Source organism: Pseudophryne corroboree, chromosome 6 (genome assembly GCF_028390025.1).
Source record: "Pseudophryne corroboree isolate aPseCor3 chromosome 6, aPseCor3.hap2, whole genome shotgun sequence".
In the NCBI taxonomy this organism is placed as follows: domain Eukaryota; kingdom Metazoa; phylum Chordata; class Amphibia; order Anura; family Myobatrachidae; genus Pseudophryne; species Pseudophryne corroboree.
Window position 1 is genome coordinate 401,044,240 of NC_086449.1, and position 27,720 is coordinate 401,071,959.

Below are 27,720 nucleotides of genomic sequence, written 5' to 3' on the forward strand. Positions count from 1 at the left end.
GATTTTCCGGACCTCTTCTTGCTTCTGGCTCTGTAAGGGGGCCGGCGGCGCGGCTCTGGGACCGGACTCCATGGCTGGGCCTGTGTTCGATCCCTCTGGAGCTAATGGTGTCCAGTAGCCTAAGAAGCCCAATCCACTCTGCACGCAGGTGAGTTCGCTTCTTCTCCCCTTAGTCCCTCGATGCAGTGAGCCTGTTGCCAGCAGGTCTCACTGAAAATAAAAAACCTAAAACTAAACTTTTCACTAAGCAGCTCAGGAGAGCCCCTAGTGTGCACCCTTCTCGTTCGGGCACAAAAATCTAACTGAGGCTTGGAGGAGGGTCATAGGGGGAGGAGCCAGTGCACACCAGGTAGTCCTAAAGCTTTACTTTTGTGCCCAGTCTCCTGCGGAGCCGCTATTCCCCATGGTCCTTACGGAGTTCCCAGCATCCACTAGGACGTCAGAGAAATATATATATATATTTAACTTACACCAATCATTTTTTTTTCACATTTTGTCTGTAGGACTGTATGTCTTGTATCATAATTCCAAACATATACTATTTCTTGTTCTTATACCAAATAGTTTGCAGTATCAAATATTCAAATGCCGACAATACTGCCTTTATTCATTTTCCCATACTTGATATGTGGCTCACTAGCCTGTAGTTATCTGATTATGCCCTGCTTCCACTTATGTGTAGAGAGGCTAAATATGCAAGTCGCCAGTCATCTGGAATTACATCTGTCAGTAGTGACTGCTTGCACAGCTCTGGTAGTGGTGCTATAAGCACACCTCTAAGCTACTTTAATATCCTGGAATCTATACCATCTGATCCCATAAACTCATCAGCTTTCGCAACTGAAAGCAGCATTCAGACTTTCCATCCAGTAAATAAAATGTGTTTGTTTACGTTCTGTTTACCATATCTCCCAGTGAGAATATTAACTGGAATATTGACTACAGTATTCTTCGTCTTCTTGTGCCATCCCAAATGACAGGCTTAAGATCTTGAAAATACCACTGGACATTTTTGAATGCACAAAATAATTTTTCATTTTCTCCTGGAAACTGATTACAATATAATAAAGAGCTTAAGTCAGTTGTAAATGTGTTATTGTGTTTACACAATATTTGAGTGAGATTGCAAATGATACTAGTACGTTGTTTTCTTTTGTGAGTTTTTTTCTGGAATTTGGTACATTGTTATACTTTTATTTTATTTGTTTAACCCTTTCCATTCACACACAAAATAAAGTTATTAATTCATAATAATTTCAGTGATTATTTAATGAGAACAGCAAGGTGCGTCAGTGAGCAGGCTACAGTATGGGCAAATGTGGATTATCCCGGAAGTGGTGTAATATGATCATATACAGTAGAAAAGTTGTGTTCAATTTAAAAGTTGTAAAATTGAATAATAATTTCTACTTGTAAAATTATTTAGCGTTTCCACAAAATATTTTTACATTGGACCTTATTCTAAAAGTGTGAAAACACCCTTAAATGGTGGTGTGGATTACTGCCCATTTGCACTTTTCTATTTAGTATATCAATGATGTATTTTAGGCATCTAAATAGTCAAGCTGACCTAGTATACTATTTAGATTTTTAGTGCTGTGTATTGTAAGATGTGCTTACATATAGAACATTGTGGGGCAGACTTGTTGCATTTTACACTTGTGTCCACTTGCGACTGGAGAGCAAGATTGGGATTGGTCAAAGGCATAATTGGGACCAGATGCATAACCACACAGAGATACCTATACATCTGGCAGTAGCAGTATCAATTGCAGGGGTGTAAAGGCTAATGCAAATATAAAACCCATGATGAGGACTGCCTCTAGCTGGTCACTACTGATTGCAGATTCACCTCTAAAGACAACAGTTGGTTGTTCATTGCTCATGCATACTGTATATTGTATGATATTGTGAGTGTATTTTAGCATTTATTTATTTTTGCTTCACACAGAGAAGTGAGTTATGCCTGCTGTATTAGAAAGCTTTTTTATTTATTTTATTTTATTCATACCTAATAATAAGTGCACTTTTTACATTTTCAGATCAATTTGTACTCGATGAATATGCTACTGTAAAGACCTACACATGTCTTGCGGTAACTGCATATGTGCCCAACTTTATTTTTTTATGCAAATATGTTCAAACTCAGAGTAAAAGTGTAGTATTTTTTACCCATAAATGTTCACAGATAGGGCATTATTAACATGTTGACAATCAGAATGTCAGAAAGCATTAGGGGGACCGCGGATGACAGTCGTTGAGATGTCGGCAAGTGGGAAAAGTTTGTTAAAATATCATCATGTATTGCCGGCTCGCATTAAATGCTTTAAAGAGCATTTCTTACTTGCCAACATCCCGGCACCTACTGTACTTTCAGGGGTATCCCTTCCAAATTGTTATTTCTGGTACCATATGTTATAATGGCTGCCCCAGCCTCTTACTTGCCCCACTGTATCACAATCATCCATTACCTTTGTAAGTCAAACTAACATCCTCATTTTGACTTTTGTACATTTTCTTTTGTACTTCATCTTCATTGTACTATGCTTAACTTTATTTTGTTAATGTAATATATTTGTGCAATCTTTTAGATGTACAGTATATATTTAAAAGATGTCTGAAAAGAGATTCTAACTATAGTGAAGTCAGGCCTCCTTTTCTCTTCCTCTCAAGGCCCGGAAGGAGCAAATCTCTTTATTTATCATCTTCCCCAAGAGTTTGGTGACCAGGACATCTTGCAGATGTTTATGCCTTTTGGAAATGTTATCTCTGCTAAAGTCTTCATTGACAAACAGACCAATCTGAGCAAGTGCTTTGGTACGTAAAATGGCATTAATTGTTGAATCATTACTACATGTAAATTGTACTTTGTGTTAAGATACTGGCCCTCATTCAGTATGGATCGCATTTGAAGAGCTTCTCGCAGCAACTTTGCAAATGCGATCCTTAGTTACAGTTACACACCTCCATGCTGCATTTGTGATCGCAGCACTACAACCAGAGTCACAGTCTGGAATCAAACTTCGAGACCGGTCATCTGCGATGACAATCTGCGCAGTTTCCCAATTTCCGGGAAACTGCACTGAAGATCACTCCTGCGATCCATACTGAATGAGGCTCATTGACATTTGTTGTGACATGTTTATTTGTACCAATTATATACAGAAAATACAGCCAACGGATTATTTTATCCCAATGTGTGGCATATCACTACAATACACTACATGGACAAATTGATACTGATTACACTGAGATTGTGTTTCTAAAATAATTATTGGATTGGAACTTTACCTTAATTTAACGATTAAATGTGAAGTACAGTACATGGCAGTATGCACACATTTTAAGGACACATAACCCAAAGAGGGGGAGGGATTGCGTTCAAAGTGACCTGAAACACAGTCAAATGGTCGTCATTTAAAATGTGCATAATTAAACTATTGTTAGAATTTTGATTTTGAAGTAAAAAAAGTTAATAAAACTATGATGTAAATGTTTTCTCTTTCATTTGTGGACTTTTTTTCTAAAGTGTTATTTTTTTACAGTATCTACAGTAAAACTATGCTAGTATTTGTCATTATGCAATTTGTCTGTGGTATTATACTAGAGATAAAATTAAAAGTAAAAGTGAGTTTTATAAATTATGGATTTTAGCCAACTTTATAAACAAAATTCAATCCATTGCTGCAGTGCTGAAGGTTTCTATAACTGATAAAACATTTTGCCATAATACTGTACCATGAAGTTATTTATTGTGAGTTTGATTTAAAATACATGTTTCTCTATATTAAACAAGCACGTCTGTAGCCTGATAAAAAAAAAAAAATTCATAGAGAGAAACAATGCACATTAATAGCCTGGATCAGAGCTTTTTGGTGCTCTGTGCCAAAGAGAGAATTGGTGCCCCACCCCTCCCCCCATTTTTCCAATAGGGTCATAAGGCGCATGCTTTGTGGGAAAGGGACATGACAAGATTTTTGTAAGAGAAAGCCCATGCTATGATTCCCCTTCCCATATTATATATATATGTACATATATATATATATATATATATATATATACACACTGCTCAAAAAAATAAAGGGAACACTAAAACAACACATCCTAGATCTGAATGAATGAAATATTCTTATTAAATACTTTGTTCTTTACATAGTTGAATGTGCTGACAACAAAATCACACAAAAATTATCAATGGAAATCAATTTTATTGGATGTTTGGATTTGGATGCCATGGATGTCTGGATTTGGAGTCACACTCAAAATTAAAGTGGAAAAACACACTACAGGCTGATCCAACTTTGATGTAATGTCCTTAAAACAAGTCAAAATGAGGCTCTGTAGTGTGTGTGGCCTCCACGTGCCTGTATGACCTCCCTACAATGCTTGGGCATGGTCCTGATGAGGTGGCGGATGGTCTCCTGAGGGATCTCCTCCCAGACCTGGACTAAAGCATCCGCCAACTCCTGGACAGTCTGTGGTGCAACGTGACGTTGGTGGATGGAGCAAGACATGATGTCCCAGATGTGCTCAATTGGATTCAGGTTTGGGGAACGGGCGGTCCAGTCCATAGCATCAATGCCTTCGTCTTGCAGGTACTGCTGACACACTCCAGCCACATGAGGTCTAGCATTGTCTTGCATGAGGAGGAACCCAGGACCAACCGCACCAGCATATGGTCTCACAAGGGGTCTGAGGATCTCATCTTGGTACCTAATGGCAGTCAGGCTACCTCTGGCGAGCACATGGAGGGCTGTGCGGCCCCCCAAAGAAATGCCACCCCACACCATTACTGACCCACTGCCAAACCGGTCATGCTGGAGGATGTTGCAGGCAGCAGAAAGTTCTCCTTGGCGTCTCCAGACTCTGTCATGTCTGTCACATGTGCTCAGTGAGAACCTGCTTTCATCTGTGAAGAGCACAGGGCGCCAGTGGCGAATTTGCCAATCTTGGTGTTCTCTGTCTGTTAGGGTCTCCTGCCCTGTGCTGCCACGTCGTCATGGCAACCGGGAGACAAGTGCTAGTGGAGTAACCTGAGCGCAGCTGATACTCCGGTTCGGGTCTTTTGCTGTGCAGTGGTTATAGGCTCTGTGCACGGCAGGGGATCCGGTGCTGGTTTTTGTGCTCACAGTCTGTGAGGTCTGAGTGGGGCGTGGACAGCACCTGCTTTATAAGGCCTCTTTTCAGGGTAAGCAGATGCTGCTGAATCTTTGTTGGTTAGTCAGTTCATGAACGTTAGCCAGTACTGTGTAGCTTTGTATTTGTTTGTTGCTTACTGCAAATAGGCCTGGGAATTTGGTATTACACTCTGCCAATCCAGACCTAGCAGTAAGACTGGAGTCAGTCGTTTAGCTTGCTGGGGTTCTGTTACTACTCTGTGAACTTAGCAAGTTTGCGGCTGTATTCTAAGACTTGCCTGTCTAATCCTGTCTCACTGTGCTAGGTGTCAGGGGTCAGTTTAGTGGCAGTAAGCTAAAACCTGTGCACTGCAAGTGAGAATTAGGATTGTGGAGATTCTCCTTGTGTCTATCATTCCATCTCTGACCAAGGAGTTTACTGCCACACCCGTTGGTAACCCTTTAGGGTTTTGCTGTTGCCCTTAGCAACAGCATTTCGGGTACTCTACGTATTAAAAAACAACATCTTGCTTTTTCCATCTTAGCAGTTCTAATACAAGGGAGATACCCAGTTCCTTAGCCTCTGGGCTTCTCTGTTCACTTTGTGTGTATTTTGTTACCCTATCACCTTCTGTGTACGTTATGTCATATCCCCCAGTTTGTCTGTGAGTCCATCTGTTTTGCATAACAGTTCAAACACCAGTACATTCCTGCAGACACTGGAGTGCATAACAGTTCTGACACCAGTACTTTCCTGCTGGCACTGGTGTGCATAACATATTCAGCAGCCTAATACTCCTGTTGAAATTTTGTGGGAATATGGAGCATACCCCTCAAAATATGTTGCAACAGGTGGTCGATCAGGTGCAGGTCCTGACTCGACAATTTAATGATTTGTCCATTAAAATGCACACCTCCCAGGCTGCTGGCGGAGCTCCCGCAGCAGCAGCACCTGCAGGGGTTAAGGAGCCGAAAGTAAATCTCCCGGATCGTTTTTCTGGAGATCGCTCGCAGTTCTTTTGTTTCAAGGAGAGCTGCAAGCTATACTTCCGGCTTAGGCCTCAGTCTTCTGGGTCGGAGATTCAGCGGGTGGGCATAGTGATTTCCTTGCTACAAGGAGACCCACAGGTCTGGGCATATGGGTTGCAGCCTGACTGTCCGTCGCTTAAAAGTGTTGATGCTTTTTTTACGGCACTGGGCATGTTGTATGATGACCCTGACAAGACGGCCTCAGCCGAGGCTCAGATTTCGATCCTTAAGCAAGGGCGAAGGCCAGTTGAGGTTTACTGTACGGAGTTTCGGAGGTTGGCCCATGATACCCAGTGGAATGACCCAGCCCTGAGACACCAGTACCGAAGAGGTCTTTCTAACCAGATAAAGGACCAACTGGTACAATATCCCTTGCCTGATAGCTTGGATCAGCTCATGCAGTTATCCATCCGGGTGGATAGACGGCTGAGAGAGCGTAGGCTTGAAAGGGAGACTGAGATTTCCTTCCTTCCCAAGGGAACCTCAGACTCTGAGGAATTTTCTGAGGAGCCTATGCAGATTGGGGCTACCCGCCTCTCCTCGCGTGAGAAGACGCGGAGGAGACAGCAGGGGTTGTGTTTGTACTGTGGGAATAAAGGTCATGTGGTAGTATCATGCCCAGAAAAGCCGGAAAACTTCAGGGCCTGAGGGTGATGGGAAATATCCTGTCAGGCCAGAAGTCAGAATTTCCCAAGAAGACTTTTATCATTCCGGTGACCTTGAAGATCCTCGGTCAAACTGTCAAGACTGAGGCCTTTGTGGACAGTGGGGCCGATGGGGTTTTTATGGACCGCCAATTCGCCCTGAAACACTCTGTTCCCTTAGTACCCTTGGCATCGGAAATTGAGATTTGTGGGTTAAACGGGGAACCATTATCCCAAGGTAAAATTACCTCTTGCACTAGCCAGATTTCTTTGTTTATTGGAGCCACACACTCTGAAAAATTGTCCTTTTATGTGACTGTCTGTACTTTTGCCCCATTGGTGTTGGGGTTACCCTGGTTAAGGGCCCACAATCCTCAATTTGACTGGGTCTCTGGGGAGATTCTTAGTTGGGGTACTGATTGTTTCAGGAGTTGCTTGAGCCTTCCAGTCAGGCTCTCGCAGCTAAGTTTGCCAGGATTGCCAGGGTGTTATGCAGATTTTGCGGACGTGTTCTCCAAAAAAGTTGCAGAGGTACTACCTCCCCATCGCCCCTATGACTGTGCCATTGATTTGTTGCCAAATGCTAAGCTTCCCAAGAGCAGGTTGTACTCCCTGTCACGTCCTGAGACTCAGGCTATGGCAGAGTACATTCAGGAGAACTTGGCTAAGGGATTTATCAGACCTTCACAGTCTCCAGTTGGGTCGGGGTTCTTCTTCGTGGGTAAAAAGGACGGTTCGTTGCGACCCTGCATCGACTTCAGGGAATTGAACCGTATCACGATTAAAAACTCATACCCACTGCCTTTCATTTCGGTCTTGTTTGACCAGCTTCGTACTGCCACCATTTTTTCTAAGATTGACCTACGCGGTGCGTACAATCTAATCCGAATAAGAGAGGGGGATGAATGGAAGACTGCCTTTAATACCCACTCAGGGCATTATGAATATTTGGTGATGCCTTTTGGGCTCTGTAATGCCCCGGCAGTCTTCCAGGATTTCATGAATGATGTGCTCAGGGAATATTTGGATAGATTCTTAGTTGTATACTTAGATGACATCCTAATCTTCTCCCATTCCCTGGAGGAACATCGGAAGCATGTACGCTTAGTCCTCCAGAAACTCAGAGACCACCGGCTTGGGGCGAAGCTGGAGAAGTGCGAATTTGAAGTTCAGCAAATCGCATTTCTAGGATATATTATCTCCCCAGAAGGTTTCCAAATGGAGGGTTCCAAGGTACAGGCAGTCCTGGATTGGGTGCAGCCCACTAGTTTGAAGGCGCTTCAGCGTTTCCTGGGCTTTGCGAATTTTTATAGACGATTTATCGCTGGATTTTCGTCTATAGTGGCGCCCTTGGTGGCACTCACTAAGAAAGGGGCGGATGTTGCTCACTGGTCTTGTGAGGCTAAAGCGGCTTTTGCCCATCTCAAAAGGGCATTTGTTTCGGCCAAGGTGCTGCGACACCCAGATCCAGAGCGTCCTTTTGTGGTGGAGGTGGATGCCTCTGAGATGGGTATTGGGGCAGTGCTTTCTCAGATGGGAGTGTCTGATAATCGCCTTCATCCCTGTGCTTACTTTTCCCGTAAATTTTCGCCTGCCGAGATGAATTATGACGTGGGTAACCGGGAATTGTTGGCTATTAAGGATGCACTCGAGGAGTGGAGACACTGGCTTGAGGGGGCTAAGTTTGTGGTCTCAATTCTCACTGACCATAAGAATCTGGCATATTTAGAGTCAGCGAAGCGTCTCAATGCCAGGCAGGCACGATGGGCTTTGTTTTTTGCTCGCTTTAATTTTTTGATAACATATCGCCCTGGGTCAAAAAACATCAAGGCTGATGCGCTCTCGCGGAGTTTTGCTCCAATCCAGGAGACCACCGAGGAGCCGTTGCCCATTGTTTCCCCATCATGTATTAAAGTGGGCATTACCCAGGACCTCTTATCATTAGTCCTTAGAGCACAGGAGCAGGCTCCTCCAGACCTTCCGGTAGGTCTTTTGTTTGTGCCTCCTAGGTTAAGACAGCGAGTGTTCCTGGAATTCCATGCCAAGAAGTCGGCAGGTCACCCGGGTATTGCCAGAACTCGGGAGTTGCTATCTAGGGCGGTGTGGTGGCCCTCGGTGGCTAAGGATGTGGATCAGTGGGTTCGGGCATGTGACATCTGTGCCCGAAATAAGACTCCTAGAGGGGTTCCTGTTGGCCCATTACATCCACTCTCTATCCCATCTAAGCCATGGACCCACATTTCAATGGATTTTGTGGTGGACTTGCCCAAATCCTCGGGGATGACAGCCATCTGGGTTGTCGTTGACAGGTTTTCGAAGATGGCGCACTTCGTTCCACTGGTTGGGCTGCCATCAGCCAGGCGCCTATCTGAATTATTTATGCTGCATGTTGTGCGTCTCCACGGGTTGCCACTTGATGTGGTCTCTGACCGCGGATCCCAGTTTGTGGCCAAATTCTGGAGGGCATTTTGTTCCGATCTCCAGATTTCTGTCAGCTTGTCGTCAGGCTACCATCCGCAGTCTAATGGGCAGACTGAAAGGGTGAACCAGTCCTTGGAGCAGTTCCTCAGGTGTTATGTCTCCAAGTGTCAGACTGACTGGGTTGCTCATCTGTCCATGGCGGAGTTTGCCTATAACAACGCGGCTCACTCTGCTACAGGGATCTCTCCCTTCCTTTGTGTGTATGGGCATCATCCTAAGGCCAATTCTTTTGACCCCCTGGACTCCACGCCTGGTGGTTCCTCTGTGGTTTCGGTCCTTAGAGGTATTTGGCGGAAAGTGAAGAAAGCCCTTGTGTCTGTGTCATTAGTGACCAAAAGGGTTTTTGATAAGCGGAAAAGACCCTGCAGCTTCAAATTAGGAGACTTCGTCTGGTTGTCTACCAAGAATTTGAAGTTGAGACAGCCATCTCATAAGTTAGGGCCCCGGTTCATCGGCCCTTATAAGATCACCAGGGTTATCAATCCGGTGGCATTTCAGTTAGATCTGCCCCGTTCTTTGGGTATCAATAAAACATTTCATTGTTCCCTTTTAAAACGGGCGATTAGTAATCCTTCTACCAGTGGAAGACCTTCCCCTCTTCTGATACGTGGCCAGAGGGAGTTTGTTGTTGAAAGGATTCTTGACTCCAAGGTGGTTCGGGGTCGGCTGTCATTTTTGGTGCACTGGAAGGGGTATGGCCCGGAGGAGCGGTCGTGGGTGCGCAGTTGTGATCTTCATGCCCCCAGACTGATATGCTCTTTCTTCTCGCAGTTCCCCGATAAACCCGGTGGTAGGGGTTCTTTGACCCCTCATCAGAGGGGGGGGTACTGTTAGGGTCTCCTGCCCTGTGCTGCCACGTCGTCATGGCAACCGGGAGACAAGTGCTAGTGAAGTAACCTGAGCGCAGCTGATACTCCGGTTCGGGTCTTTTGCTGTGCAGTGGTTATAGGCTCTGTGCACGGCAGGGGATCCGGTGCTGGTTTTTGTGCTCACAGTCTGTGAGGTCTGAGTGGGGCGTGGACAGCACCTGCTTTATAAGGCCTCTTTTCAGGGTAAGCAGATGCTGCTGAATCTTTGTTGGTTAGTCAGTTCATGAACGTTAGCCAGTACTGTGTAGCTTTGTATTTGTTTGTTGCTTACTGCAAATAGGCCTGGGAATTTGGTATTACACTCTGCCAATCCAGACCTAGCAGTAAGACTGGAGTCAGTCGTTTAGCTTGCTGGGGTTCTGTTACTACTCTGTGAACTTAGCAAGTTTGCGGCTGTATTCTAAGACTTGCCTGTCTAATCCTGTCTCACTGTGCTAGGTGTCAGGGGTCAGTTTAGTGGCAGTAAGCTAAAACCTGTGCACTGCAAGTGAGAATTAGGATTGTGGAGATTCTCCTTGTGTCTATCATTCCATCTCTGACCAAGGAGTTTACTGCCACACCCGTTGGTAACCCTTTAGGGTTTTGCTGTTGCCCTTAGCAACAGCATTTCGGGTACTCTACGTATTAAAACACAACATCTTGCTTTTTCCATCTTAGCAGTTCTAATACAAGGGAGATACCCAGTTCCTTAGCCTCTGGGCTTCTCTGTTCACTTTGTGTGTATTTTGTTACCCTATCACCTTCTGTGTACGTTATGTCATATCCCCCAGTTTGTCTGTGAGTCCATCTGTTTTGCATAACAGTTCAAACACCAGTACATTCCTGCAGACACTGGAGTGCATAACAGTTCTGACACCAGTACTTTCCTGCTGGCACTGGTGTGCATAACACTGTCAAATGCCAAACGTCCTGCACAGTGTTGGGCTGTAAGCACAACCCCCACCTGTGGACGTCGGGCCCTCATACCACCCTCATGGAGACTGTTTCTGATCGTTTGAGTAGACACATGCACTTTTGTGGCTTGCTGGAGGTCATTTTGCAGGGCTCTGGCAGTGCTCCTCCTGTTCCTCCTTGCACAAAGGCGGAGATAGCGGTCCTGCTGCTGGGTTGTTGCCCTCTTACGGCCTCCTCCACGTCTCCTGATGTACTGGCCTGTCTCCTGGTAGCGCCTCCATGTTCTGGACACTACGCTGACAGACACAGCAAACCTTCTTGCCACAGCTCGCACCTGGATGAGCTGCACTACCTGAGCCACTTGTGTGGGTTGTAGACTCCATCTTATGCTACCACTAGAGTGAAAGCACTGCCAGCTTTCAAAAGTGACCAAAACATTAGCCAAAAAGCATAGGAGCTGAGAAGTGGTCTGTGGTCACCACCTGCAGAACAACTCCTTTATTGGGGGTGTCTTGCTAATTGCCTATAATTTCCACCTGTTGTCTATTCCATTTGCACAACAGCATGTGAAATTGATTGTCAATCAGTGTTGCTTCCTAAGTGGACAGTTTGATTTCACAGAAGTGTGATTGACTTGGAGTTACATTGTGTTGTTTAAGTGTTCCCTTTATTTTTTTGAGCAGTATATATATATATATATATATATACACACATACATACACACACTATTATAGACCACTGCAAGAACATGGATTTGGACACAATTCCTCTTTATACCACATTCACTTAACTTGCGAGTTCATTGATATTCAGTTACAATACCCTTTACTAAATAACACAATACAATGTACTGCCATACATGTTGAATTCTAATCAAACACCCTACTCATTGAGCTATTTGATCCTGCATAAAAACTATGAACACTATATGAAGCTACTGGTACTTTGTAAAAAAAAGAATCAGCATTTTAATTGAGCAGATCTATGCGGTGTGTAGACACACATCCAATCTCCTGCAGCCACACACTACATAGATCTGCTCAGCCACAATGCTGATCATTTTTTCACAAAGTAAATGGTAAGCTTCAAATAGTTAGAATTATCTAGTTTAGAATTATCTACCTTTTTATGCAGGGGCAGAAAGCTCAATGAATAGATTGTCTGACTGCAATGCCAAAGGCAATATGTTTGAATCCCAGGTATGTCAACATCTTGAAATGTAATAATGGACAGTGTAACTGAATAACAAAGAAATCTCAAGTTGAGTTCATGAATGTTATATAGGTATTAGCGACAGAAGGGGTCAGGGTAAGGGACAGGGACGGTCAGGAGATGCTGGGCTTCAAAAAGGGGAGAGGCTGGAAGTGAAAGAAATGAAAATAGATAATTGACAAGTGCCGCCAACAGCGCCCCCTACTCTGCAGCACTATGTGTGGTGCCCCCTCCGCACACCTAGTAACGTCCATATTCACTATCAAGCACAGGACAGGACACTATCAAGCACAGGACAGGACTTGTAAGGCATATTATAAATACTTATACTGTACATAATATACATATTACAGTATTTCAGAATGGAAAAACCTAGTTATCAAGGAAGAGGTTTTTTTTTGTTTGTTTTAAGTTACTATAGGAATATACAGTAACAACAGATGCAACTTTAATTGCGAAAAAATGCTAAATTGAAATCTAAAATAATCTTTAACAAATAAAGAGCATATGTACTAAGCCTTATAGAGTGTTAAAGTGGAGAAAAATAAAGTACCAACCAATCAGCTCTTAACTATCAAATGACAGGTTGTGTTTGAAAAATGGCAGTTAGGAGCTGATTGGTTGGTACTTTATTTCTCTCCCAGGCTTAGTACATTTTCTGCTAAGTTTCCTACAGCGCATACTGTAGGTCTTATTTAATGGTATTCTCACATTTGGGCGCATACTAAGCTCTTTAGTCGAGGTATACTGAACTGCAGTGAGCTTGTCTGTCATTCTAACATTAGGACAATATACTACAGTAGTTTCTATTTTTTTCAATTTATACTGTATAAAATGAACGATGCACAGACACAATAGTTCACAAAAGAAAATGAATACAAGCTGACAAGTAGATGTAGTGAGTAAATGAAACTAATTACTTATGGTGTAGGGAAATGCTAGTACCACACTATCTGCATGTCAGTGTAAGAATACCTAATCGTCCTGCTTTGTGCTAGAGGCAGACATGCCACATACAAGGTAGCTTTGTCCCTATCTTTTCTGCTGTTGACTTGTCCACATACTTCATTGTGACAAAACTCTTTTGTCCTCTTATGAACTGAGGAAAGTCTTGACTCAGCACTTGTAATTTTTTGTTTAAGTCTGTCTAAATAGGCAGCTTAAAACAATGCTATTAAACCTCCATTAAAAGGGATTAGTGGTTTTATTTTAATTTTGCATGTGTCCGACATTTCCCTATATAACTACCATGTTACTTAAACAACTTGTATTTGATGATAATTCATTGTTATTAAGTATAAAAGATGCAGTAATAACGTTAGAGACAACATAAACTCACATGTTCCTTGTGTGCCACTTTTAGTTTTTAATACTTTTTGAAGTAAGCGATGTCCTGCGGTTAGTTTCTTAGATAAGCTAAGTATATAAGAATAGAAAGGGTGTAGTATGGTTAACCGGTGGTCGAGGTCCCGGCATCCAGCATACCAGTGCCGGAATCCTGACCACTGGCATACCGACAGCTGGGCAAGCGCAAATGAGCCCCTTGCAGGCTCACTGAGCTCACCATGCTGCAGACACGGTGGTGCGCTACACGCGCCACGCTATCTATTCTCCCTCCAGGGGGGTCGTGGACCCCCAAGAGGGAGAAAAGATGTTGGTTTGCCAGCGGTCGGGATTCCGGCACCGGTATGGTGGTCGCCGGGAGCCCGGCCACCAGCAACCTGAAGACCACCCGAATAGAAATATGGACTGGGTAAAAGCCATAGGTGTTTGTTGCTGCTTGTATTTGTCTTTGTTTATCCATTAATTTGACCTTGAATGTGTCCTACAAGCATCATGCTGTGGAATTTAGTGCCAAACTAATAAAGCTCAGACACTCTAACCTGAAAAATGCTCTATACTTGATTGCACATTGTACACCTGCTCTACACTTGATTGCACATTGTACGCCTGCTCTATACTTAATTGCACATCATACACATGACCTAAACTTAATTGCATATTGTACACCTGCTCTATACTTAATCGCACATCGTACACCTGCTCTATACTTAATCGAACACCAGCTCTATACTTAATTGCACATTGTACACCTGCTCTGTACTTAATTGCACATTGTACACCTGCTTGAACTGACCATTGCTGATAGCAGGTGAGCCTCAGGTTAGCCTTTTAATCCTACCCAGTGGCATCACATGTGCCTTATGCTAATGATTTTAACAATGCTTGAAAAATAGTCTGAAGACAAAACCTATTGGTACAAAAGTTCCTTTTCACTCTTAGGGCGGTATTCAAATTTTTCACCCCATTCCACACCTGTTCTGTTTCTGCTGATGGATGTGGTATAACGGATGGAGTGAGTGCGCCCACACCTTTATGCAGCTAAACCTGATTACTATGGGTGCGATATGCACGATAACGGGGATCACTTTAGAAAGGAGATTGGGTGTGATATATCACTTGAATACCTCCCTTAATGTTACTCTCACTCAGGAACATTAAGTGGTGATTTTCCACATGCTGTTTTACACCATTCAGTTTGCTTAATGCATGTCTTAAGATCTATGGACTGACTTTCATTTAACTCTGGAATGGTCCAGAGAATTGCACGAAAGTTGACTGCAATTATGGTGTCAGAAATAAATGCAGATCTCTGCCTGTATTCAGATTTTGTCACACTGCCACCATCTATCTGCTTGTTTTAGTAGCTGTCATCACTGTTAGCCCCTAACTTAGTGTGCATGCTCAACTCTGACTAGCCCTCAGAACACTATGTTCGGGCACCCAGTTGCCATCCAGTTAGACCCATTCGCCTGTAAGTAAAGGTACGGATGAGATGAGTACATCTCCTGTACTTGTTCCTAATTACTCAGACCCATGCTCACTGCAAAAAATAGTGAAACCCAGAAACAAGACTTGACTTGTGAGTAACTTTTAAGGATTAAACTGTTCAAATGTTAGTGGAATCTGGAGAAACTGTGCACTTAGACAGGCCTGGCACAAGCAAAGCATGAGGAAAGAGCCTACATTACCTGGAAGACCAAACAGTGTACACCAGTCATCTAATCCATGCATGCTTTTGTTTATAAAATGTAATTGGTAGCTTTTGTAAATGCATCTAGTCTCAGCTGTGAATCCATATACTTTTCCTAAAGCTTCAGACCGTGTGCTGTGTACAGGACATTATCATGCTTCGAGGTCTATTATTTGCCTACACTCTTCCTGCTACTGTATCTGTCATTTTCAGACATCTGGATTCTGATAGGCCAGCAATAACATCCTACTACAGTACCGATGGTTTCTGATGTACCTGGCCATGAGGGCATGTGCTCAATTGTGAAAGATTTACCACACATACTGACAAAAATAAGAATTTACTTACCGATAATTCTATTTCTCGTAGTCCGTAGTGGATGCTGGGGACTCCGTCAGGACCATGGGTTTAGCGGCTCCGCAGGAGACAGGGCACAATAATAAAAGCTTTAGGATCAGGTGGTGTGCACTGGCTCCTCCCCCTATGACCCTCCTCCAAGCCTCAGTTAGGACATTGTGCCCGGACGAGCGTGCATAATAAGGAAGGATATTGAATCCCGGGTAAGACTCATACCAGCCACACCAATCACACCGTACAACCTGTGATCTGAACCCAGTTAACAGTATGATAACAACGAAGGAGCCTCTGAAAAGATGGCTCACAACAAGAATAACCCGATTTTTGTAACAATAACTATGTACAAGTATTGCAGACAATCCGCACTTGGGATGGGCGCCCAGCATCCACTACGGACTACGAGAAATAGAATTATCGGTCAGTAAATTCTTATTTTCTCTAACGTCCTAAGTGGATGCTGGGGACTCCGTCAGGACCATGGGGATTATACCAAAGCTCCCAAACGGGCGGGAGAGTGCGGATGACTCTGCAGCACCGAATGAGAGAACTCCAGGTCCTCCTCAGTCAGGGTGTGCCCCTGACCAAGTAGCAGCTCGGCAAAGTTGTAAAGCCGAGACCCCTCGGGCAGCCGCCCAAGATGAGCCCACTTCCTTGTGGAATGGGCTTTTACTGATTTTGGCTGTGGCAAGCCTGCCACAGAATGTGCAAGCTGAATTGTACTACAAATCCAGCGAGCAATCGTCTGCTTAGAAGCAGGAACACCCATCTTGTTGGGTGCATACAGGCTAAGCAGCGAGTCAGATTTTCTGACTCCAGTCGTCCTGGAAACATATATTTTCAGGGCCCTGACAACGTCAAGTAACTTGGAGTCCTCCAAGTCCCTAGTAGCCGCAGGTACCACAATAGGTTGGTTCATGTGAAAAACAGAAAACACCTTAAGGAGAAATTGAGGACGAGTCCTCAATTCTGCCCTGTCAGAATGAAAAATTAAGTAAGGGCTTTTATATGATAAAGCCGCCCATTCTGACACACGCCTGGCTGAAGCCAGGGCTAATAGAATCTTCACCTTCCATGTGAAATATTTTAATTCCACAGTGGTGAGTGGATCAAACCAATGTGACTTTAGGAAACTCAAAACAACATTGAGATCCCAAGGTGCCACTGGGGGCACAAAAGGAGGCTGTATATGCAGTACCCCTTTTACAAACGTCTGAACTTCAGGCACTGAAGCCAGTTCTTTCTGGAAGAAATTCGACAGGGTCGAAATTTGAACCTTAATGGACCCTAATTTTAGGCCCATAGACAGTCCTGTTTTCAGGAAATGTAGGAAACGACCCAGTTGGAATTCCTCTGTAGGGACCTTCTTGGCCTCACACCACGCAACATATTTTCGCCAAATGCGGTGAAAATGTTTTGCGGTTACATCCTTCCTGGCTTCGACCAGGGTAGGGATGACTTCATCTGGAATGCCCTTTCAGGATCCGGCGTTCAACTGCCATGCCGTCAAACGCAGCCGCGGTAAGTCTTGGAACAGACAAGGCCCCTGCTGGAGCAGGTCCTCTCTTAAAGGTAGAGGCCACGGTTCTTCCATGAGCATCTCTTGAAGTTCCGGGTACCAAGTCCTTCTTGACCCATCCGGAATCACGAGTATCGTTCTTACTCATCTCCTTCTTATGATTCTCAGTACTTTTGGTATGAGATGCATAGGAGGGAACACATACCCTGACTGGTACACCCACAGTGTTACCAGAGCGTCCACCGCTATTGCCTGAGGGTCCCTTGACCTGGCGCAATATCTGTCTAGTTTTTTGTTCAGGCGGGACGCCATCATGTCCACCTTTGGTTTTTCCCAACGGTTTACAATCATGTGGAAGACTTCCCGCTGAAGTCCCCACTCTCCCGGGTGGAGGTTATGCCTGCTGAGGAAGTCTGCTTCCCAGTTTTCCACTCCCGGAATTAACACTGCTGAGAGTGTTATCACATGATTTTTCGCCCAGCGAAGAATCCTTGCAGTTTCTGCCATTTACCTCCTGCTTCATGTGCCGCCCTGTCTGTTTACGTGGGCGACTGCCGTGATGTTGTCCCACTGGATCAATACCGGCTGACCTTGAAGCAGAGGTCTTGCTAAGCTTAGAGCCTTGTAAATTTCCCTTAGCTCCAGTATATTTATGTGGAGAGAAGTCTCCAGACTTGATCACACTCCCTTGAAATTTTTTTTCCTTGTGTGACTGCTCCCCAGCCACTCAGGCTGGCATCCGTGGTCACCAGGACCCAGTCCTGAATGTCAAATCTGCGGCCCTTTCATAGATGAGCACTCTGCAGCCACCGCAGAAGAAAACACCCTTGTCCTTGGAGACAGGGTTATCCGCTGATGCATCTGAAGATGCGATCCGGACCATTTTCCCAGCAGATTCCACTGAAAGGTTCTTGCGTGAAATCTACCGAATGGGATCGCTTTGTAAGAAACCACCATTTTTCACAGGACCCTTGTGCAATGATGCACTGATACTTTTCCTGGTTTTAGGAGGTTCCTGACTAGCTCGGATAACTCCCTGGCCTTCTTCTCCGGGAGAAAACATCCTTTTCTGGACTGTGTCCAGAATCATTCCTAGGAACATTAGACGTGTCGTCGGAAAAAGCTGCGATTCTGGAATATTTAGAATCCACTCGTGCTGTCGTAGAACTACTTGAGATAGTGCTACTCCGACCGCCAACTGTTCTCTGGACCTTGCCCTTATCAGGAAAGCGTCCATATTTCTTTTAGGAAGAATCATCATTTCGGCCATTACCATGGTAAAGACCCGGGGTGCCGTGGACAATCCAAACGGCAGCGTCTGAACTGATAGTGACAGTTCTGTACCACGAACCTGAGATACCCTTGGTGAGAAGGGCAAAATTTGGACATGTAGGTAAGCGTCCCTGATATCCAGTGACACCATATCGTCCTGGTTCGCTATCACTGCTCTGAGTGACTCCATCTTGATTTGAACCCTTGTATGTAATTGTTCAAATCTTTTAGATCTCACCGAGCCGTTTGGCTTCAGTACCACAATATAGTGTGGAATAATACCCCTTCCCTTGTTGTAGGAGGGGTACTTTGATTATCACCTGCTGGGAATACAGCCTGTGAATTTTTTCCCAATACTGCCTCCCTGTCGGAGGGAGACGTTGGTAAAGCAGACTTCAGGAACTTGTGAGGGGAAGACGTCTCGAATTTCCAATGTACACCTGGGATACTACGTGTAGGATCCAGGAGTCCACTTGCGAGTGAGCCCACTGCGTGCTGAAACTCTTGAGATGACCCCCCACCGCACCTGAGTCCGCTTGTATGGCCCCAGCGTCATGCTGCGGACTTGGCAGAAGCTGTGGAGGACTTCTGTTCCTGGGAATGGGCTGCCTGCTGCAGTCTTCTTCCCTTTCCTCTAACCCTGGGCAGATATGACTGGCCTTTTGCCCGCCTGCCTTTATGGGTACGAAAGGACTGAGACTGAAAAGACTGTGTCCTTTTCTGCTGAGATGTGACTTGGGGTAACAAAAGTGGATTTTCCAGCTGTTGCCATGGCCACCAGGTCCGATGGACCGCCCCTTTATACGGCAATACTTCCATGTGCCGTCTGGAATCTGCATCACCTGACCACTGTCGTGTCTATAAACATCGTCTGGCAGATATGGACATCACATCTACTCTTGATGCCAGAATGCAAATATCCCTCTGCGCATCTCGCATATATAGAAATGCATCCTTAAAATGCTCTATAGTCAATAAAATATTGTTCCTGTCAAGGGTATCAATATTTTCAGTCAGGAAATCCGACCAAGCCCCCCCAGCGCTGCACATCCAGGCTGAGGCGATTGCTGGTCGTAGTATAACACCAGTATGTGTGTATATACTTTTTAGGATATTTTTCAGCTTCCTATCAGCTGGCTCCTTGAGGGCGGCCGTATCTGGAGACGGTAACGCCACTTGTTTTTATAAGCGTGTGAGCGCCTTATCCACCCTAAGGTGTGTTTCCCAACTCGCCCTCACTTCTGGCGGGAAAGGGTATACCTCCAATAATTTTCTATCGGAGGAAACCCACGTATCATCACACACTTTAATTTTTCTGATTCAGGAAAAACTACAAGTAGATTATTCCCACCCTACATAATACCCATATTTGTGGTACTTGTAGTATCAGAAATATATAACACCTCCTTCATTGCCCTTAACATGTAACGTGTGGCCCTAAAGGAAAATACGTTTGTTTCTTCACCATCGACACTGAAGTCAGTGTCCGTGTCTGTGTCTGTGTCGACCAACTGAGGTAAATGGGCGTTTTTACAAGCCCCTGACGGTGTCTGAGACGCCTGGACAGGTACTAATTTGTTTGCCGGCCGTCTCATGTCGTCAACCGACCTTGCATCGTGTTGACATTATCACGTAATTCCCTAAATAAGCCATCCATTCCGGTGTCGACTCCCTAGAGAGTGACATCACCATTACAGGCAATTGCTCCGCCTCCTCACCAACATCGTCCTCCTACATGTCGACACACACGTACCGACACACAGCACACACACAGGGAATGCTCTGATAGAGGACAGGACCCCACTAGCCCTTTGGGGAGACAGAGGGAGAGTTTGCCAGCACACACCAAAAACGCTATAATTATACAGGGACAACCCCTTATACAAGTGTTTTCCCTTATAGCATTTTTATATATGTAATCATATCGCCAAATAAGTGCCCCCCCTCTCTGTTTTAACCCTGTTTCTGTAGTGCAGTGCAGGGGAGAGCCTGGGAGCCTTCCTCACAGCAGAGCTGAGCAGGAAAATGGCGCCGTGTGCTGAGGAGAATAGGCCCCGCCCCCTTTTCGGCGGGCTCTTCTCCCGGAGTTTGTGAGATCTGGCAGGGGTTAAATACATCCATATAGCCTCAAGGGCTATATGTGATGTATTTTAGCCATAAAAAGGTATTATACATTGCTGCCCAGGGCGCCCCCCCCAGCGCCCTGCACCCTCAGTGACAGTTGGTGACTGTTGGTGAAGTGTGCTGACAACAATGGCGCACAGCTGCAGTGCTGTGCGCTACCTTATGAAGACTGAAAGTCTTCTGCCGCCTGTTTCTGGACCTCTGGACCTCTTCAACTTCGGCATCTGCAAGGGGGGTCGGCGGCACGGCTCCGGGACGAACCCCAGGGTGAGACCTGTGTTCCGACTCCCTCTGGAGCTAATGGTGTCCAGTAGCCTAAGAAGCAAATCCATCCTGCACGCAGGTGAGTTTACTTCTCTCCCCTAAGTCCCTCGTAGCAGTGAGCCTGTTGCCAGCAGGTCTCACTGAAAGAAAAAAACCTAACTTAAACATTTATTCTAAGCAGCTCAGGAGAGCCACCTAGATTGCACCCTTCTCGGCCGGGCACAAAAATCTAACTGAGGCTTGGAGGAGGGTCATAGGGGGAGGAGCCAGTGCACACCACCTGATCCTAAAGCTTTTATTATTGTGCCCTGTCTCCTGCGGAGCCGCTAAACCCATGGTCCTGACGGAGTCCCCAGCATCCACTTAGGACGTTAGAGAAATTGTTGTTGAGCAAGATAATAGGATATTAAGATAAAGGCCAAAACAGTGGCTCTGTAGGCAACCTAAACCATTAATTCGGATTTAATAGAATCTAGGAACAATTCTGCAATCAGAAAAGTATTATACATTCAGATCTCAATATTTTCATTTGTTAAAATAATAGGAAAATATAGGAGATGTGTGTCCTATTGTCCAGTCTAATAATGGCAGTGTTTACACCTTAATGCTCTTGCGTAGGATCATGCTCCTCTTCAAACAACTATTAAGCTCACTTTCACATTGCATTCACACTCGCAAGATTATTGAAGCCTGTACGTTTTTATTTTAGCAATTCTATTTAAATGAATGATCAATGCACTACTATGTACCTTCAACTTTTTATTTTTATACATTCTATCAAATTCATATTAGCCACCTTATCCATGAATTCTAAACCAAACATTTTGATAAAGGCATTTAGTATTCATATCGTGCCCCTACATTTTATCATGGCAGGATGTGTTACCAACAGCAGCATTAAGACAGATGTTATGTAGTATTGTATGAAATACAGATTTAAGAACTCTTTTATGCCAAATAGTCAGTTGTTTTGTAACGGAGAAAGGAACACATTTTACTAATATCAATTGTAATATCACTATTTGAAAAAAAATAATTTGAAAGCTGATCTTAGGGAAGATCATGGGCCGGATTAAAAGAAGTCCGAGTTGGCTGGAGGTGCGGGTTCCCGGTTGAACTTGGGTGTTTTGTTAAAGCGGCAATCAATTACAATGCAAAACCATGCCTTGTAAATGATTGATGCTTTAAAAAAATGTCCGAGTTTGGCTGGGAACCAGCACCTCCAGCCAACTCGGACTTCATTAAATCCAGTCCCATATTACTGTGTGTCACTGATACGTTTCTTCTGATTAATTCCTGTTCATACAACAACAATATTTGTTTTTTTAGAGTGTCTTTACATTACCTTCCTATTGGTGTGTAAGTTGAATTGTTGTATTATGGAGTATTATTAACTCTTTATGTCCTTTAGTACCACATTAATGTTTGCATGTTATCCTTTGCAGGCTTTGTTAGCTATGACAATCCTGTGTCTGCACAAGCTGCTATTCAGGCGATGAACGGCTTTCAGATCGGCATGAAACGCTTGAAAGTTCAGCTGAAACGCTCCAAAAATGACAGCAAACCGTACTGATTTTAACCCCAGAAGCTTTCTGCTCTTATTTTAGCTTTTTTAGGGTAAGTCCCATGAGCCAGCCTATTCTCCACTGGTGGCTGAGGAGGAAAACATTGCCAACACACACCAAGAGAGACAATTATTTTTACATTAAAAGCTTCCATTCCCTTCTACCCTGGCCCCCTGGTCTTGCCACTTACTCTGGCTATATTTTCTTACCCAGAATCAAGCAAGTTGTGTAATAATGTTCTGTTCCACTTTTCATTTGCCTATATTTATTTTTTCTTTATGTTTGATATCTTCAGATTTACAGTGGCAGCAAAACAATGTACAATTACACTCTGCAATTGCTGGTGCCATAAAATAATAAATATAGATGTGTCCTCATACACTGTGGCTACAGTCCTGCAAAACAGCCCCTCTCGGAACACCAGGTCCTGTGTGACTCGCCGCACCAAGCATCTTATTCTCTCAAAATCTGTGTCTTATTCACACTAATAAAACAACCGGGCAGTGACAAAACTACTTAGATAGACTCCACTTATCAATTTGATGTCTGACATTTGTACATCTGTGTACGAATGAGTCTGAATCTATGTACAATATGCAGCGACGCAACAGCAGCTGCTTTTTCTCACACAAAGTTCTGTTGTTCTTCATCTACAACTTTGTATATGTTTCAAACTAATTCTTGTGCAGTTAAATTCGCAGCCCAGTGTCTCTAGTACAGAATGTGTGGAGTTTCGATGTGTCAGCAAAGCAAATAAGTTGCAAAAATGTAAAGACAGGGTCGCTACATTACACCACTCAATGCGGCTGTCGCGCCAGGCATCTTGCACCTGCATGGTGTTTTGAGGCTTGGTGTATAAGGACACATCTGTAAATGTAACACAAGTAAAGGTTTCAAGACCTAGTTCTACAGTAAAATAGTGACATTACCAGTTAGGAGGCTAGTGTAGTGACCTAATATGACAGTATTGCCAAGCTACGCATATTTTATTTTTGTTCATTTATTTATATATTTGTTCGCTTATTTAAGGAACACTCTCACACACAGACAAAAAGAAAGTCCTTCCACTTCGTCAAATTATTTTAAAAGGTTTTAGTTTGACTTAAGTAAACTATATTATGGACCAGAAATTGCTGGTCTCTATGTTGCTATGATGATAAGTTGGGTTAATTTATTTATTTATTTAATTAATTATTTATGTATGTTGTTATTTATTATTATACTATCAATATGTTTGGAAAAGATGTGTGTCAAAAAAAAAAAGTCTTGGAGAACTGTTTCTAAAGCTACAGGGTTTAAAAATAACTAAAGTGAGTGAATATACTTGATGTTTCTTGAGAGATAAATTTAATAATAAAGGAAGCCACAGGCCTGTAAATTTTATTTGTAAAAAAACATTTCTATTTTTGTACAAAAATTTTTACTGCCTCAGAAATAATGGGAGTTATTTATTGTTAACTTATTGGATATCTAAAGAGAAGTTCTCAGTGCTAGATAGATACCTTTTGAAATAGACTCTAGAGTAACAAAATATTAATAATAATATAATAAGTTTTTATTTTTAGGTCAAACACTCATTGTGCACAAACCACTCTTTCGTTTCTATGTTTTGTTTGGTTATTTTTGTTTCCATTGCGTAGTGAAAGATTTGTCCCGTGACATATCTGTTGTGTGGCATATGTTCAAAATGGCCGCTTTCCCCCTTCTGTAACCCTTCCTTTGCTCCCCAAAGCAATCCATCTGCAGTTACTCTAACTAGATGGTTTATTTTGGGCTGTTCATTGTGCTTTGTGTAAACTATATCCTATATATTTATAGATGAATGTGAATTATGGAATGCATATAGATTCTAATAACTACAAAGATTTGCTTTGCATTTTATTCCTACACTGGTTAACCTATTCAGTGCTGGAAGTACAGCTGCATTTCTATTTAATGCACTACTGGTACAAATCAACACTGATGGGCTTAAAAAGTGATTTTGTTTCTGCTGCATAGATTCTGTGTAACTTTATACTCTTCCTTGTTTTTTTTCCCTAGAACATCTTCATGCCTGTTAGTTCACCGTTTGCCTAGCATGTCCCTGTGGCGTCTAAAAAAAAAAAAGTTTCATCGTCCCGTCATTGTTTCTGATGTCTTTCTGACCTCACATCATATTTGATCCTACAACTGACTTAGTTTGACTTCTGAAATTTGCATGTGATCTCATCTAGCTATGAATTCTGGGAAAAAGTGTGAAAAGCATTGCAGCGTTCACGCAAGACTGATATTTACTATAAGATAAATTATAGAGAAAAAAAAGGACAAAAACCTGTGGCAAAAAAAGTTTTCTCTTTTTTCTTCTTCTTTTCTTTCTTTATGTTTTGTTTCATAACATAAACAGACTTGAAAGTATTACACAGGGATTAGCATTCTGTCTGGTCACTGTTTCCTAAAGCAATATGTGTCCAGGTATACAGAATGTTGGTTTCTAAATGAAGCAGACAACTTCCACAACAGTTTGAGAAAAACTGTCTGATTTTAAGTCTCTAGAGCTCTGTAATAGTTTTTACATTTTTCAGGCAGTGTAAAGTTTTTTGATAAGGCCATTTTAGGTGGCTCACTTTCTCATTAAATTATATATATAGAACCACTTTTTTGTAGATTAGTATAAGAAAATATTTACCCTGTTTTGGGGCAAATGCTACCTAGTTCTGTCACCTTTTGCTGAACTGACTCACAGTTAGACAATCCATGGTTTAATGCACATGAAATTACCTATATTTTATACTGTTTAAATGTACAGAAAAGAAGGTAAATGTATAATGTGTCAGGTTGGTGCTTCTGTGATTTTAGTTGTGGCTTCACTAAGTCTTAAGAGTCTTCAGTGTTCTATGTTTAATAAGTTTAAAAAAATATATATTGGTTTACTTGAACTAAAATAATTTTCTGAAATAAAAAGTCTGTTTGCTATGATTTCATGTGAAACAAAAACTATTCCAGAAAAATAAGTTTTGTGTTGGCTTGTAAAGCATTGGTGTTCTTTTTTTCTATTGTGGGGAAACTTAGATGTGTTTGTGTTCAGCAAAATGTGACCTGTTTTTTTTCTTCTAAAGAAAAAAAATCAGTGAAATAACAGTGCCAAATTCCAAAGGTACTTCCTGCCTAAAGCTTCAGTGTATTTCGTGTACGAAGTAATTTGATAACATGGGTATTTTATTATGTGTTTTGTATAAATCCCTTCTATTTAAAAAAAAAAGAGAGGTTACAAAGTTTGTTAACTTGCTATCCTGTGGTCTTGTTGCCTGAAATTGTTATTGTTTGTTATATCTCTTTGATGTTTTTGGTAAAACATTGTATACAGTAAGTGCCCATGTTCCACTTTTTTAGCCACTCTGCACATCAAATCTGTGAAAGCAAACCTCATAACTGTACTTTCTTCATGGTCTGTGGATGTCTTCATGGTGAGGAAGTGTTGAACTGCTATTCCTTTTAAGCACACTGTCCTAGAGAATCAGGGTATATAAATAAACACACATGGTTTATAACGCATGCCCATACAGTTTATGTAGAACTTCCAAGACATCCATTTTCCTGGTATCACAGTGTGAATTTTACAATGCAATGGATGCCTATTTCAGAAACACACAATTATACAGTATACTGCATTGAAAAGTGCCATACTTGTTATTACTCACTTGTCTCCATCCTCCACATGTCAGCAACATTATACTAACAATGTATTTCATGTCCTCTCTTTTGTTAATGGAAAACTTAAAGCATAGCTGACATTCATTACTAATGGCACAAATGTAAGGTTGATTTAAGGTGGACACTTCCTTTTCTTCTCAACTATTATAATATTTGATTACTAATGCAGTGCCTCATTTATAAGACTCAGCAAACCCAGTATAAGAATACTAGTAGAAACCCCTATGTACAGTAAATTTGGTAAACTAATTTATATACTGGTCCTTTACGTCTCTACTCCTGGGTCCTACCAGAATTATTTGAGGGCTATTTTTGTATTAGAAATTAACAAAGAATATGACTAAATTATATCTTTATGCAATTCTAGGAATATATGTATAGAGATATATAATATAAAACACATATTTTTGTTACGTAGATTTATGCAGATTTGGATGCATTTCAGAATAGAGAACAATACTGTTACTTATCTGATACCAATTTCTTATGTCATTACAATGTATTTCTTATAAGAATTTTATTCAAAATAGGTGGGGTTTAAAAATGTTTTAGTAAACTTTTAGTAATGCTTAATATCCATTTCTTAATCTCCTTTTACAGTAGAACAATCAGGGTACTTGTTATTTCATTAAGCAAAAAATGGTTTATATACAATAATTTAAACAAAGTGATGAACCAGTCAGTCAGTCACTGGGATAAACAGATTGTCCTACTGTATATAGAAGATAGTGTCCAGCACTGATGCAGTTAATCACTAGGTTCGCACTGAAGAGACATTGCTTAAAGGACTAATATGTTCAACTTTTCTTTCACCACGAGATTCTAGTTTTTTGGCTTGTGTAACTCTAATGTCATATTAACTGTTCTGTTTTTATTATCTCAAGTGCTAAATACAAATAAGAAAAAAACTTGTAGTTTCATAACATTTTAGAGCTACTTCATACAAAAGAAATGTATTTGTGTTTCTTTTTTGTGCTGTGAGAATTGTCATTTGTAGATTAACTAAGAACTCATTCTGTTTCGAATTACAAATAGTTTTTAAGTATCGTCTGAGAAAAGCCAAAGTTACTGCAATTTTAGTGGAAACTGTAAGATCATTTAAGTATTGTTTATGTTTTATTGATGCATTTTGGTTCTGTTGTGTGATGGAATTTTAGCCAAAAAAAAAAAGAAAACAAAAAAACAGGCTTTCCTATTTCTACTAACTGATTGTACTTATGCATTTTGTACCAGTGCAACATTTTATACTGGAGATTAAAAAAAATGAAAGGAAAAGTTGTGGCTTACTCTTGAAGGCCCGATCATGAACGATTTTGAGTTTGATTTCTGACTGGTATAAAGAATGGGGGTTTTGCTTTCAACACTTAAAAACTTTGGCTTGCTTTTTTTCATTTGCTTATACCTAACGTTAAGAGTTATGTCTAAAACAAAAGCGGTAAGTTTCACTTTTTATTATGTATTGTGCAGTTACACAACTAAGGTACTTAGCGCTAGACATACACAGTCACTTTAAGTGGATAAATGTATTAGTAATAATTAAAACAAAAAAATAGGGGTTTGCTTTTTTGCAGTCTAGATCAAAGTTTTTTCCGACTCTTCTGTCTTCATTGTGAACATTACTGTGTAGTTAAAACAGTCAAACTTATTTTTGT

The 27,720-nt window shown here is 42.3% G+C and overlaps 1 protein-coding gene across 32 annotated transcripts in view; it reads left to right on the top strand.

The window, feature by feature from the left end:
* CELF2 (CUGBP Elav-like family member 2) overlaps nucleotides 1-27,425 on the top strand; it is a 633,688-nt gene extending 606,263 nt beyond the window's left edge. For 17 of the 32 annotated variants that reach the window (XM_063926831.1, XM_063926834.1, XM_063926833.1 and 14 more), the window contains 2 exons: nucleotides 2,650-2,817; nucleotides 22,259-27,425. In XM_063926831.1, coding sequence (XP_063782901.1) covers nucleotides 2,650-2,817; nucleotides 22,259-22,386 — 296 coding nt within the window. In that variant the 3' untranslated portion in view covers nucleotides 22,387-27,425. The remainder of the gene's footprint in view (nucleotides 1-2,649; nucleotides 2,818-22,258) is intronic. The other 15 variants (XM_063926837.1, XM_063926842.1, XM_063926843.1 and 12 more) reach the window with 2 other exon arrangements.
* The last annotated feature ends 295 nt before the right edge of the window (nucleotides 27,426-27,720 follow it).